Source organism: Anas acuta, chromosome 6 (assembly GCF_963932015.1).
Source record: "Anas acuta chromosome 6, bAnaAcu1.1, whole genome shotgun sequence".
NCBI lineage: Eukaryota > Metazoa > Chordata > Aves > Anseriformes > Anatidae > Anas > Anas acuta.
In genome coordinates, this window is record NC_088984.1 from 28,444,861 (window position 1) to 28,459,939 (window position 15,079).

At 51.6% G+C, this 15,079-nt stretch overlaps 1 protein-coding gene and 1 long non-coding RNA gene across 45 annotated transcripts in view; one reads left to right on the plus strand and one right to left on the minus strand.

Moving 5' to 3' along the window:
* The window catches only part of PCBP3 (poly(rC) binding protein 3), a 45,054-nt gene that overhangs the window by 17,452 nt on the left and 12,523 nt on the right, over positions 1 to 15,079 (minus strand). For 21 of the 44 annotated variants that reach the window (XM_068686136.1, XM_068686125.1, XM_068686124.1 and 18 more), the window contains 7 exons: positions 5,423 to 5,494; positions 5,294 to 5,317; positions 4,520 to 4,552; positions 4,073 to 4,189; positions 3,602 to 3,733; positions 3,144 to 3,293; positions 656 to 799 (listed from right to left, as the gene is read on the minus strand). In XM_068686136.1, coding sequence (XP_068542237.1) covers positions 656 to 799; positions 3,144 to 3,293; positions 3,602 to 3,733; positions 4,073 to 4,189; positions 4,520 to 4,552; positions 5,294 to 5,317; positions 5,423 to 5,494 — 672 coding nt within the window. Of the gene's footprint in view, positions 1 to 655; positions 800 to 3,143; positions 3,294 to 3,601; positions 3,734 to 4,072; positions 4,190 to 4,519; positions 4,553 to 5,293; positions 5,318 to 5,422; positions 5,570 to 15,079 lie in introns of all 44 variants that reach the window. The other 23 variants (XM_068686101.1, XM_068686121.1, XM_068686103.1 and 20 more) reach the window with 6 other exon arrangements.
* Positions 146 to 2,270, plus strand: LOC137858419 (uncharacterized). Its single transcript, XR_011097698.1, has 2 exons — positions 146 to 632; positions 1,096 to 2,270. It is a non-coding gene; the product is annotated as an uncharacterized lncRNA (long non-coding RNA).

The following is a 15,079-nucleotide window of genomic DNA, read 5'->3' on the forward strand; positions in this document are numbered from 1 at the left end:
CCCGGACTAAGGGTGTCCACCAAGTGGAGGAGATGACCATGGCTGGCACCAGGTGACACAAGACAGATAACGGGCCAACCTGAGGGTGCTCTTCAGGATTTAAGCTCATTCCTGACTCATTTTAAGGAAGTTAAATGCTTGTTACCTTAACTGAGAAACGCATCAGCAACCGGGAAGACGTGCTGCATGTAGATTTATGGCACATGATGGCTACTGAGCAAACTGAAACCTGCTGTCACCTCCAAGGGTTGCTAGAAATACCACATCTCCACCACAAGCCCTGATTTAGCCAGGTTTACCATGACACGACGTCTCCACAGGCAACATGATACAGGCTCTCCAGTGGACATCGATGAGCCCTGTCCTTGCAGTGTGGGTTCCCTGCTGGTGGCACCGGATCAGCGGTGTGGCAGCAATGGGGACGACCCTCCCTGGAGGCTGCCCTGGAGAGGCTGGGAGGAGCCCAGCCCAGCTGGGAGCGATTTGCAACGTGCAAAGCCACTTTAATTTGACTGGAGAGGCCAGAAAACAGGACGCTCTGGCCCATCCCCATCCCCAGCATGCCTGCAGAAAGCTTTTGGTCCAGCTGCTGTGGCGTGACACGGATGGGATGACACCATGCAAGTCAGAAGGCAAGAAACCTGAGTGCACTAACGGGCAGCGGCTGGTGCTGCAGTAAAAGGCTGAGGTTGGCAGTGGAGGCTGCAAGCGGGTCGGCTCTTACCTGACCACCTGCAAAAATGACAGGGGTGGAGGCGGGCTTTGGGCGGTAGGGAATGGTGGCACCTTTTGGTGGGGACTAGGAAAAGGGACAAGGAGAGGGAGAGAGAACATTAGAACAGCTTTTCCTGAAACAGCGGCAAAAAGAGAGTTAGAAAGCACCCGACGGAGCACGGGCCTCCGCCCCGTGCCTCCGGGGCCACGGCCAGCAACACCCGCACCAGGCAAACAGCATTTCTGTACAGGAAGACATGGGGGAAATGGGCACTTAAATGGGAGGAGGAGGACACCCTGGGGAGTTCCCTGCTGATGCACAGCACTCTAACACTTCCTGGACCTCTGCTGCGTCCCCTGCCTTTGCTCTGCTCTCCACAGACCGAGCCTCCTGGTCTAGGCTGACGCCAGTCTGCGAAAATGGTCTGAGTCCTCCTCAGATCCCCCACCACGACCCTCAAGACGCAGGGAGATGGGGAGGGACACGGCGTGTCACTGCAATGCCAGGCGCACGAGGGCTGGGCTTTCTGTCTCCAGATGCCACGAGCCTCCTCCATGCTTTGAGTCTGAACAGGTGAGAACACCTCAAGTTGAAGGGACCCAGGAGGGCCGTCGAGTCCAACTCCATGCGTGTATCAGCAGCCTGACCAGCCCCACGAGACACCTGGAGCTGCTGCGTGCCACCGTGAGCATGGCTCGTGAGCATCCCACCCAGATGATGCTGTCCGACCCCTCTTGTGTTCCTTGCTTCGGGGCTTGCTTTGGTTTCTCACTGCCCGGGCTGGCCGTGCAGCAGGCGCTGCAGAGCGCTGGCATCGTGATCAAGACCTGTGCCCCATCGGTATGGGCAGCAGGTGAAGCCCACACGCTGACCTTGGCACGACACGTGGAATCTCCTGACCATGCTTCTCTCGACGTTGGTTTACTCTTAAACACAGCTAACAGTCCACAGAGGAGACCTTGGAATATTTCTGGGGATCGTGAGAGACTTCAGATCAAAGCCTTCTGATTCTACCACACATGAAATGGCTCAGTTGCTACTAATAGGTAAGGAAAGGCAATATAAATTACACTATCTTGCAGAAAATTTATCACTTTCCTCTACATTCTTCTGTACATCTATCTGTAGCCAAGCGTCATATTTAAATCTTCACGCTCAGTCCTATTCTGCAGGCAAGCTGCATGATCAAAGCACAGCGTGTATAGCCACAGACCTGCTTTTTCTTTTACCGCACTACAAATCTTGGAGGGGATGAGCAAGAATTTCTTGTGGTAAGATAACTTAAGACATAAACATTACAAGGAGCGTATCTGCAAACTGTTAAAGCTGGGGGACTTGCCAGACTTTGGACTGCAAGAAAAAATAATGTTTTTTTTTTTTTTTTCTCTTTCGCATTGCTGAGCCAGGTAGAGGAGCTGCAACCCTTGTTTTTGGTTGGTGAAAACAGCAGCCACCCAAGACCATACAACACACACTGAGAGCATCACCTCAAGCCCACCTCTGCCACAATAACCTGTAGCCACTGCATGGCTAAACCCACGCTCCCCTAACAGCACAGTGTGTCCGTGAGAGCTGCCCAGAGCCTGGGGGGGCTCCTCCTTGGGGAGCTTCAGGAGGCGCCGGGACCTGGGGCTGGGCACCCTGCTCGGGGTGGCCCTGCTGGAGCGGGGCTGGGGTGGGTGGGCCTGGGGGTCCCTCCTCATCTCAGCCAGTCTGTCATTCTGTGAAACGGGCTCCTCCTTGCCACGACGGGTCTGTGAGCTGCCCAGCAAAGCTGAGGGACCGTGCCTGTCTGCTGCTGGGAGGCACTGGGAGCGGGGCTGTCACGGTGCCGTGGCTGCGGTGGGCTCCTCCTGGAGCTTCTCCAAGGCTACAGGCGTGGATGTGGGGCACGTGGCTGCAGACAGCCCAACCAGTAAGCCATCTGTACGGCAGCATAGCTCCACAGCAGAAAGTATTTGGGAAGAATTTCTCCCAGTAAACTGCACCCTGACCACATGTCCACGCGCTCTGTGGTCCCTGCTCTCTGCCAGCCTTCCTCACTATGTCCTCCCCTCTGCCTCACTGGAGCTCCAGCTGGCAGGCATGCCCACAGCTCCCTTCCCTCTGCACCCCCTCAGCTGCCCAGTGTGGGAGATGCGCTGGCCACCTCCTCCCAGCCTGCCTGGTATCCTCCAGCAGCCCTCTGTCCTGAAACCAGCTGGTGCTGTGACACAAACCATCTCCTTCGAGCACCCAACTGGTTTCCAGCTTGGCACTCTACAAATAAGATGTGAACACGGTGGGGAAAACACACTGGGTGGGTTTCAGACGGAGGTACCAGGAGATGAGAGTGGTCTGCTAATGCGTGGTGAACAGTGACAAGGACACGCTCCACAGCTGGCAGCGCTGTTGTGGTGCTGGTCGGGTTTTATCCTATATACTTTACCCCCTTTGTTACAGACTGTACCTCCAGCATCACCACACAGATCTGTTTGACACACTGGATAATTGCGTCGGGTGTCCCCGAGATTGTCACTGCCCGCTCCGTGGAGTTGGGCAGCATGTCCCCCGCCACTTGAACCTGAGCACCTGTGGACTGGAGACAGAAAGAGAGAGAAGGAGCAATCCCGATGCTGAACCCCTCTCCCCGCAGCCAGCTCCAGCTCCGATGCCACGCGCCCCCAGAGAGCCGCAGCTGCCCTGTGCAAGCGGGGATGTGGCAAGTCCCGAGGGACAAAAGCCACGCTGCTGCTCCTGTGCCAGCTGGACCATCCTGGGAAGTGCCCGGCACACGATGCCAGCATGAGGATCCCTTTTTCCAAGGCTGCTCCCATTCCCCCTTGGCTGCAGATGGGCGCCGAGGAGCTGCGGCTACATGCAGGGACTAAGGCAGGTCTGATTTACCTCCCTGATTTCCTTGATCTTGGAGCCTCCTTTGCCAATCAGCGAGCCGCACTGACTAGCTGGCACGACCAGCCGCAGCGTCACTGGAGGTTTACTGGTAGCAGTGCTGTTGCTCATTGAGTTGGTTATGTCCTTGGGAAGGAAGAGCACAACGCATCAGACCTCGTTCCCCAACCAGATGCCTGCCATCCAGCCCAACCCAAACGCTCTGAGCCAGTAAAGAGGGGTCACGTCCCCCAGACCCAGGCTGATCCCAGTCCTTGCCCATTTAGAGCTGCCTGGACCAGCCGAAAGGCTTTGGGACCAGGCTGTGCACCAGCTGAGCAAGTCCAGCATGGGTTGGAGGTACCCAGCTGCACCGCTGGCCCCAGCACTGGGCACGCCTGAGCTCTGCTTGCCCGGTGGGTCACCACGGCTGGATGCAGGACCTTGTTCTCTGCCCTCCCGGGGCAAGGGGCTCACATTTCTCACCTCCTCGAATTTGTAGGCGATCATGGCGAAAGCCTTGAAGATGGCATCGGTGGGGCCGGTGATGGTCACAATTCGCTCAGGGCAGTTTCCCTCCGAGATGTTGATTCTTGCCCCGCTCTGGAAAAAAGAAGGGCAGCCCTGGAGCAGCCACAGCCAGGAAAATTGGGGGGGATGTGCTGGAGGCACAGCTCTTTCTTTGGGTTGTACCCTGCCTGCCCTGGGAAGGCTCAGCACACAACTGTAGGAACTCAGAGAGCTGGACAAAAGAGCTCAGGGGGCAGCCAGCTTGGGTGTCTTTGCAGGAAAGCTGAATGTGGAGTCACAGCCACACGTCTCTCACAGGGCAATGAGCCTTCGGGACAGCTCTGGCCATGGATTTGCATGCTGCTGGCCCTCCCCACTCCTCATCCCTCCATTACAAATTATTTTATGGTCCGTGCTGCTCACCTCCTCACGCATCTTCTTCACGGTCTCTCCTTTCTGAAACAAGAAGCAGAGACACAGGTCGGTCATCATGGCAATTCATGACTTTCACCTTCAAAGCAACCTTTCCAAACATGCATCTCTCAAATACACAGCAGCACAAATATTTGGGCAGCTCTGTGGTGCTGGGCCCTCCATCCCCATGTGATGGGTGAGCTGAAGAGCTGATGCTCCAGGCACATCCACCCCTTCGTAGCCCTGCTCTCATGTCTGTAAGGCACGAATCAGACAAAATAGCACAACTGCAACTTCCACCTTCCTTTCTTAGTTTCCTTTTAGGAGGAAAACTGCAAGGAAAAGGTCAGGAACTGGCCAAAAAGCCATCCCACATAGCCAGGACTTTACAAACCACCATGTCAAGCACCACGGTGCAGAGCACCTCATGAAGCTTTCTGCACAGGATAAATTGTGCCTTGAAGCCTCAGAAGAAAAAAAATTAAACTGAATCAAATTTCTTAACCTTCCTTAATGAATCGATTTCATTTACATTTACATTTACATGACCTATTCGTCACCAGAGTGAAGCAGCCAGGAGTTGTACTAGACAAGCTGCTTTTTTTTGGGGACTTTGGCCTCTCTGTGGGTATCTCGCTGTTGCTGTCATACAAATGCATTTCACGCTGACCCAATGTTTAAGGGACAGTAGAGGATGAGGCAACTGGCATATACCCCGTCAGAGGCAGTGAATCCTGCAGGTAATTCAGAGTGTCTGAATACATGTTTAAAATGTGTCCTTACCTTTCCAATGATGCTTCCGACTTCCTACAAAAGAAAAACAACAAACACAGCATAAATGACGCTGCAAGACGTGGAGATAACCCGGGCAGGAGAGGAAGGCAGGATGGCACCCCTCCCGGGAGCTGTTACCTTGCCATGCATCAGCAGCCGGATGGTGAGGGTGACGTTCAGGCCGCCTTCAGAGACCTTTGACTCCATTTCCTACCGGGGACAGGAGACGGCGTTAGCGGGAGGGGAGCCCCGGCGCGGGAGGAGGCAGCAGCACAGCCGTATCACCTGGGGGCAGAGGGGGAAGGATGGGTATGGCTTGGACAGGCCTGTCCTTCCTCACGGCTTCGCCACCACCTTCACACAAAAGCCATGGCAGGATCAAAGACCCAAGTGCCTGAAGTGGCATTGCCAGATGCCTAAAATGAAGCTGCGCCCAGCTGAGCCTGTGGATGCAGGAGCAGGGAGCTCCTGCAGCCCGGCCCACGATGGAGCAGCCTGGCCAAAGACCGACTGCAGAGTTGGGACTTTAAAAGACCCAGGACACCAACCCAGCAAAACAAAATTCACTGTTCCAAGCATGACTGGATGCTCAGATCTGCACCAGTGGGTTTTGTAAAAGCCAGCTCTTCAGTAACTGGGAAACGCCCATCAGATCCCAAGAGCATGGAGAAGGAAGGACCACGATGGTGTCCTCATTACCAAAATTCTCTTTTAACATCCAGGTCTGTGGGGTGGCACTGTGTCTGAGGAATACGTGTCATTTCCAGCCACACATGCCTTTCATGTATCTAACGAAACCTCTGCCAGTTTCCCAGGCACTGGCACGTTCCTTTCCCTTCGTGTTCTTTCCTTTTCCTCCTCTGCCCTCTAGAGGGAAAAATGCCACTGGAATTTTGGAGGCAGGGGACAATAAATCGCAGCATGGCAACAAATCCTCCCTCTCCTTTCCTGACAGCTCCTCAGTGGCACCTCTGCGCAAGGACCAGGCACATGAAATGTCTCCTCAGCCTACTGCATGGGGAGACTGGTCCTGTGTCAGAGGAAAGTGCCAGCATCCTCCTACGTGCAACGCTGCGAGATTCATAGCAATTCTCCTCCATGTTATTTAATCCCTTCGTACATGTCAGATGGGAGATTTTTCATCCCTGTCACAAGCATCTGGCATTTTCCTTTGCTCATGCAGGGACTTATTTGGCCAAAAAAAGTGTGTCCCTTACGTGTCCCTTTGCCTTCACCAAACACCCTGCAGCGTAGCCACTTACTGCTGCTGCGTCTGCCACCCCTTGCTCCCCATCCTTTGCTCACATGAGGGACCCCGAAGCTGGCTGTTATGTAAATGTTTCCAATTGATTGAAAAAGTGGGTCATGTGTTAGCCAAATGCTCCTGGCTTTAAGATTTATCAGCATTATTAAATTAAACACGCTTCATGCTCCAGCGAGCAGGAAAGCTACATTGGCCTTTTCTTAATCATACTAGTGAAAGGTAAGTCTTTTATATGTGAGTTCATAAACGCAGTAGAAATGATGGGAACAATAAAGCAGAGGCATTTATTGTGTACGCGTGTCCCCCCTTCTTGCCCCCGCAACGTTGTTCATTCTTCATGGACAAAGTGCTGAGAAAAAAATCTCCCCCTAACGCCATTTTGAGCATTTCAGGGTATTCTCAGCCCAAAGAGACTCATCTCCTAGGACCCTTCCTCTTCACAGGGCCAGCAAGCTCTGCCTAGTTCATGGCAGAATTTCTTCAAAATTGCTTCTTTGTCCTTCCACCCGAAAGCCCTGAGGACACCACTACGTGCAGTCTGACGGATGAAGCAGACAAAGAGCTCAGCCCCAGCCCCAGCCCTAGCCCTGCGCACAGTAGGTGCAGTCCTGAGGGGGTCAAGGACATGGCACCATGAGACCAAAGAGCAGAGTTTGGCCCCAAAATGGAAGACACACCCAACGCTGATCTGTCCCTGAACATTTTTCTAAAGGATGACCCCACTGCAGAATGAAATAAGGGTTTTTAAATCCATTTGCGTTTTGGAAGAGGGCTTGGAGAAGGCATCATCGACGCTCAGAACAACCTTGTCCTTCGCCCCTCCTTTGGTTTTGAAAATAAATCTACTAAATTCCAGGCATTTTTCTTAACCTATCAGGAATTCTCATTGGCTGAAAAACAGCTCATGCACCAGTGACCAAGCAAGAAAAGGAGGAAAATGGAAGCCTAGAGCAGCAGGAGGCCTGCTGCCCACCCCCGTGACACAATCTCACTTTTCTCTGTGCTAGTTTTTTTGGAGGTCAGATCAATTGGCTAATTTAGTGCTCTTGCCTTCATGCTTGATGATACACCTCGCAAATATAGAGATGTTCTTCAAGAAGGCGCAAAATCTAATTATTATGAAAAGTCTGAACGCTGTGTATTAATGTAATTATTTAATTTAATTAATTAAAGACCACGACCTTTTTCATGGTTGCTTCACGTCCCAGCCCTCCTTGCAGGAGAGACACAGCACGTGAAGCAGAATGGGGGGGGTGGCTGAGCCCTGGGCTGGGCTTTATTTATTCTCCAGCCTGCTTTCAAGTGGGAACTGGCCCCTGCTGCTGGTGCTGGGGCAGCTCCCCCTGGCAGCCCCCTGTTCCCGGGGTGCAGGAGCAGCAGCCGGCCTGTCAGAGGGGGTGGATTTGGCTCTCACAAACGGGGCCCACCGTGGAGACCTGCCACCAGCACTGCTGCTGCCTGCAGAGCCCAGGGCCAGGGCTGTGGTGGGGGGCTCTCCTCCCAGCCTTTCAGGTCAAGGGGTCCCTGCTCTGGCTATGGCCTGTGCTCCCCAGCAGTAATCCTCTTTGTACCACTGCAAAGAGGGAGCAGGGGAAAGAAAACACCTGCAAACCCCCTGACGCAGTCTTTTTTTTTTTTTTTTTTTTTTCCAGGGATCTATGAAGAAGTAAAACTACCCTTGCCCTAAGCAGACACCTTTTTTTCAAGTCTGTTCTCAAACCCATCTTCCAAGCTAGATGAGAAAACTACAGAACAAACAGAAAATATGCTCGGGTAATCTGCACTGAAGTCACTTTTGTGCCTCTGGGACCAGGTCCTGCCAGAAGTCAGATGCATAAGGTAGAGTTTCTTTTCCAGATTCCATCATGGAATATTCTCATCAGTGTTACGGAGATCAAATTTCCCAGCTTTATCTAGGTATTTATTCTGAGGGACAGCAATGTTTTGCTCAAGCTGTCTGAAAACAAACAGAGAGGACAATTCGGTGCAGAAACATCCCACAGGCACAACCCACCCCCTCCATGAAAGGTCTGGATGGAAAGTTCACAGGCACTGCCAAGTAAAACTCAAAAAATCTCTATCATCCCCGTCACCCATTGCATGGCTTGCAGAAAACCACCCCTTCCTGACGGGTTTGTTCAGTCCTGGCTGCCACCCAAACTCCAAAGCCTTGGAGCCCCGTTGACCAAGAGCCTTTGCAGATGCATGCAGGCAAAGCACGGGGTGGCCATGGCACTGGTCTGCACGTGGAGGAGATGCCACCTGCCCAGGGACCACATGGAGGTCCTTCTCTAGAGCATCTTGGTGGTTGCTCAAAGGCAATGCCAACCTGAAGAACACTCAGCGTGTTTCATGGTCTCTTGGTGCTTCAGGAGTCCCACCAGCAGGACGCCAAGCATTAAAGACCCAGCACTGGCCAAGTTTCGTGTTGGGAATTAACATCTTGGCCAGAAAGTCCATAACTTGAATACATTTTCCAGCACGAGGGAGGAAATGATTAAAAACCTCTGACCTCTCAATACCTGTTTCCTAAAACTCAGAGCAGCATTTTCTGACACCTGGGAACTGAAAGCCAAGCCCTACATGTAGAGAAAGGCAGGCAGAAGGGAGCCCAGGAAAGACACTGTTTTTCTGACGTTTTATGCTTTCTAGCTTGCTTTCCTGAGATCTGCTTGTCCACTTCGTCCACTTGCTTAAGCAGGAGCTTTCTCCCCACTCATCTCCCTGCAGCTTGATCCTCCCATTAAGACCTAATCCGGTGATTTTCAGCATTGCGTTTTAGCAGCTGGGGGCAGCGCGATGCAGCGAACTTGGGATTATGACGACAATACAGTCTGGCCGGATCAGACTGGGGATGGAAGGAGCAAGGATAAAAATTGATGTGGGAGAAAACCAAAGTCTAGTACTCAGTTGAACCCAGGCTCCAAAGGGAAATGCATCAGCTACTGGCATTGGTTTGCAATACAGCTGCATTCACAGCTGCTGCCAGTTTCCACAAACAGGAGTCATTTTGATTAATGTTTCTTCCACTCACCAGCTCCAGTGAAATTATGTTAGAAAATTTTAACCAAAAAAAGAAGAAAAAAAAAAAAAAAAAGATGCTGCCACTGTGGCTTGGTACATCAGCCATAGTTTCCCAGCTTCTCACCTGCCCTTGGTCTTACCGAGCATTACAGGAGATGAATCTCCCTGCTCTTGCCCTCACAGCAGGCATTTCTGGACACTTCATTCTTGGTCACCTGCTCTCCTTCCCCTGCTCTGCTCCAGGCGATGTGTGCCTGCTCACGGTGTTACTCGTTTGCTGATGAGCAATTACAACCTGCCTTCCCCTCCCTGCACATGTGCACCACGGGGTTCTTCCAGCCTTACTCACCTCTAAATTACCTCAATTGCTACTGCAGTGAGGCAAATGTTCCTTCCTCTGCACCCACTGCTCCCTGCCCTCTTCTGGCTCCTCTGCCCATCAATTTGGTGTCAGCACCATCACTGCAAACAGCTTCTCCTGCAGCCTCAGTGCCTCTGGTTGCTTTCTAACTCCTGCTGCCAAATTCTTTGCTAGCTATAACTCTGGGGAGCTCCTCTCCATTTCCTAACCACTTCTTACCTCCCTTCAAGCCAGCACAACTTCCACATCCTTCACCCTCTAGAGAGCAGGGCTGGCTGTTCACACTGGGTGACCCTCCAGGGGTAGATATTGCCTCTAGACATTGGTGTTAGCCAAAGCCCAGAACCATCTGGTGCAGACACCCCTGGGTGATGGCCATGGCCCCAGCCCCGCCGTGGGCTCAGCTGCATCCCAACCAAAGGCACTTCTCTGCTCTCAGACCAGCCCCAAGGCTGTTTATCCTGTGTGTGTTCCCTCCTGCTGAACCCACATTAAACTGTATGTTTTTGGTGGTGTTGCTGAGCCTGCTCCTGGGGCAGAGCTTGACTCTTGAACACCACCTCCTCCATTTTTTGAGAAGGAAATAGAAGAGATGGTCTGTACAACGTGCAAACCCTCCCTAGGGATGCTCACATCACCTCTCCTTTGTAATGATTCTTACTCTAAATTTCGTGCATTTCAGAGTGATTTCTGACCTGATTGGTAAACCAAGAGGAAGAGGAATGCAGCACCACATACCCCAGCAGAGACCTGTCCCAGGTGAAAAGCTGGTGAGTCTCTGCCACTAAGAGCAGCACCAAGCCCTAGCTCCTGCCAGGGGGCACTGGAAACCTGGGCAGGGACATCCAGGTGGACTCCTATCTGCTGGACACCGTCTGCTTCATCCTGCCCCACCAGACCTTAGCAGTTAACACACACCAGCAGCAGCTTCCCACAGAAGCGTAACCCTGGCACGGGTGGTGCGTGGCTGTGAAGTCACACATAAAAGCAGAACTGGGCCCCCTCATGCTAGTCGGAGTTAATACCCATGGTCTCTGATGCAAGCCTGATCCAAAGAGAAGTACTGGTTTGGCTGCAATGCCTATGCCACTACAGTAACCTTTGGTGTGAAGGACAGCGAAGGAAGCATCAGCTTTTCCCTACCAGTCACCCCAGGATGAAAATCATGCATGAAATGAGGAGATGACAATAATTTCATCCCATGCAACAGGCCAGAAGGACTGTAACACCTGCCTTTTGCCTGGATGCATCCGCAGAAGACATAAAACTTACAGGTTTAAGTGAATTACCAGTTTTAGGGGAAATATCGCAGGTATCACATCTATCTTACATCTATAAGATAAAGAAGCTCCATTCACTCACATGAGCTGCTCCTGCATTGCAAGCAGAGGCTAGACACACACCAGTGAGGGGCATTCAGTGCAGTGGGAGCAGGCTACCAGAGGTCCCTGTGCAGCACAGAATGCCCCAGTGGTTTCAGGGCTCATCAGTAGTGGGTCCCTGTGCAAAATGATAGACTTGAACCTGTGAAACCACTGCCTCAACAAGCTGAGAGATGATATGATAATGGGTCTTTGATGAATTCATTTCATTTGTACCCTCTGTCAGCCTGGGGGGAGTGGGTGGGTGGGAGCAACACGCTTTAGTTCTGTCACTTCTAATTCTCCCTGGTAGTTGCTTTTGGAATGGTTTGCCAGAAAAAAAGAAAGAAAAAGAAAAAAAAAAAAAAGTACTCCTGGTGAAGGTTAAACTATTAAGTACACCAGAGATTTCAGCCCGTGGGGAGATGAGCCAGGGCTCTTCGCGCTACCCAGCTGGCTTTATTACTGCCCAGTGACCAAGAGCATCCTGTGAGACTTCTGGGTGCTGGGTGGGCTCAAGAACCCTTGTACTGAGAAAATAACATCTCCTGTGATAAGGAAGGTGACTGTCTGCACTGGTGCCTGGATGGAGCCACTGGGAAGGGAGTCATGCTGCAGGGATGCATCTTATTTAGCCTATTTTTGGCTCCAGCTAAGGAAAGGGAGCAAGGAGATGCCACCTCACGCTGGGAGATGCTATGACCAGACTATGTAGTGGTCTGTGAAGAGTGATTTGATCCACCTGACCCATCCTGGAGGGTCTCTCCAACACACACATCCCACAGGGGCCTGGCACCAGGCCCCACTGCCCCACAGATGATATGGTCAACGTTCACGATCAAGGAGAATGAGCTGTCTCATGCCTACGCTCCATCAAGCAGAAATCAGCCCAGAACAGCATATTTTGATGGTTATGTTCAGTGCGATGCTAGGAAGCAGGAATTCACAGCAATGCTTTTGGACACACCACTTCAGTCAAGCATACTCCTTCTCCATGCAGGAGAGCTGCCCAGTGCAGACACCACAGCGATGCTCTAGGAGGGCCCCTTCCTCAGCAAAGGATGCCAGAGCAGCCAACATTGGAAACGCAACCACCCAAAGACTGCAGGGCAAGGTTATTAAATTGCAGTCCCCTGTGTGCCATCTTCTACATGCCTTTTTTTCAGGAGAAGGCCAAAGGACACTCAAAAGAGGACACTCATGGCCGTAGGCCCATGATGGGTGATTGCAAAGCAGGAGAGGCCACGTGGTGCTGCGCAGAGCTCGGAGGACACACAGCTTGTCCTCCAGCAGCCAGGCAAATGGGGGCAGCTGAGAGGAGACCACCTCTGGAGCCACCGGCAGAAAGCAAGAGGCACATTCATCCCACTGCTGTGCTGGGGACTGCACATAGCCTCGAGGGGATAGCTGAGTCCGAAGCTGGAAGGGATGAAGGGACTCACCCAGCACAAAACCTTCTCTGCACCGCTGCTGCAGAGCAGCAGTAAAGCCCATCACGCATTTCTCTGGATCTAGCCACCAAGAAGGTGACCTCCCGTCCCCATCGCCCTCTCTCCATCTCAGCCCACTGTGCTGGGCTGAAAATCCCAGAAAATTGGGGACGGGGTGCATCTGCTTCCAGTGCATCCTTTGAGACAGATGATGCAGCATCTCCCCACAGCTCCCAGCTGCACGCAGAGCAGCAGGCATCCTGCACCCCTGAGCCGTGCCCCCCCTCACTCCTCTCTGCCACAGCCTGCTGGCTTTAATCCCACAGGCAGCATCATCCCAATAATTTCTCTCCATTTTCAATCTACTGATCTGGGGGCAGCCCACAAATCTCTTCATCCTGCTAGCACAGCAATCTACTGCCTCATCTCATCCCAGCTCCATTTCCCTCCCTAATCCCTGGAAATAGGGACAGGGCTCGCAGCGCGAGGGCTGCCCTGGAGGGGTCTGTCTGTCCAGGTGCTGATGGACAGAATTGAATTCCTCCATGGTGCTGGCTCTCAGCAAACCCAAACCCACATCCTCCACAGTGGCCAGAGATGCTCTGGCCTCCGGGCAAGGAACTGGACATTGTGCCCGTGCCTGCGGTGGATGCAGCCCGGCAGCACAGCTCCATCCTGCGCTCGCCGGTGAGGAGGAGGAGGAGGAGGAGGAGAGGGAGGAGGGTGGCCCTGGGCAGCCGGGGGTGGATCGCTGCTGCGCCGTGCTCAGACCCTGACAGCAGGCTCCAAAACTGTCACTCCCGATCTGTTTTCACTTCAGCTAAACCTCAGCCTCGATTACGATCAAGGAGAGCCGTGTTTTCCTCTCTCCTTCTCCCCGTGCTAGGTCCTCTGTAACCTCGGGTCCAAACACTGAGGAAGCCGGTGCATTGGCTGGGCTGGGGAGCAGGGCTGCTGGGGAGGGGGCCACGACCACCCCATCCCCAAAATGTCCCTCCCTGGCCTTGGCATGGCAGGGCTGGTGCCCTGCTCCTTACCGTTTACTCATTTAGCAAAGCCTGAATAACAAATTAAGACAGAAGTGAGCGTGTGCATGATCACAAGCACTAGGACGGGTGCATTCGGTGAGAGGCAAAAAAGCAAAAGGGAGGAAAAAATTATCTCATTGCCTCATTAGTGGTCCTGCATCTCCACCGTGGGACAGATGAGGACCACCAGGACGAGAAGTGTTGTGGTGACCACCCGGTGGAGCTTCCTGCAAGGTGTCAGTGCTGTTTATCTGTACAGGCGCCCAGGACCCCTCCGCTTCCACCTCAAATCTCCGCACGCAGCAGAGGACAGGGTCTGCTAGGGCTGATCCGCACAAAAAGCACTGCTGATTGCGGCAGTGTTCACATTTTCTGGTCCTCCTCACCAAAATCCTGCGGGCTCTTTAAGACATATTGAAGGGCAGATACAGACAACAAAATAATCTTAAATCAACTTAAAAAATAACCTTGTTCTTTATCAGCAAAGTTTTTTCCCCCAAAGTGTTGTTTTCTTCAGAAAGAAATGTCCTTTAATTCAGCTGGATTAAGGGAACATCTCTGAGATTTGTTACTCCGGAAGAAAGACCTTAAATTTTGCCTTTATATCTGGGAATAATAAAAATGTTTATACAAATTAATCCGTAAGAGAGGGGGAAAAAGTCTGAGATTAAGAGCTCCAGAAATGTTACTGAATTATTTTGGACTTAAAAATGAAACCCCAAATATCATGTAAAACTGCAGTTTTCCAGGGTTGGGTTTCTGTATCAAAATGCAGGCTAGCATCTGCCTTTGCATCTGTCAAAACAAAGGTCAATCACTGTATGGAAACTTAAGCACAATGCCCTTCATCCACTGTTTCTGGTTTATTTTTAAGACAGACGTGACTTCCGAGTAATAAAATGAGATTTTCTAATATGGTTCACATTAAAACTACATTATCCCAGAAAACTCAAATTACAAGACAAATACATCTTGAGAACATTTTCCCTTTATAATAAGGATGTGATATTTTGGGATTTATTTCAACGGCATTTAAGTCCTCCGTAACCTTTGAAACTAATAGCTCACTTTAATGCTTATAAAGAAATATTTTAAGCAAATAAAATGCAACAGGAAAAATGCAATGGTATCAAAAACGTAGCTACCAGAAGTAAAATGGTTATCCGAAGACAAAAATTTAAAGAAAAAGAGTGAGCCTCACGATAAAAGGCGTTCCTATTCCCAAATCAAATTTCAGTGCATTTCCTCAATTCAGGAAAAAAAAACAAAACATGGAAATAGAACCAAAACGTAAAAATTTAATCAAATAGATTTGGAGGTGCTATGA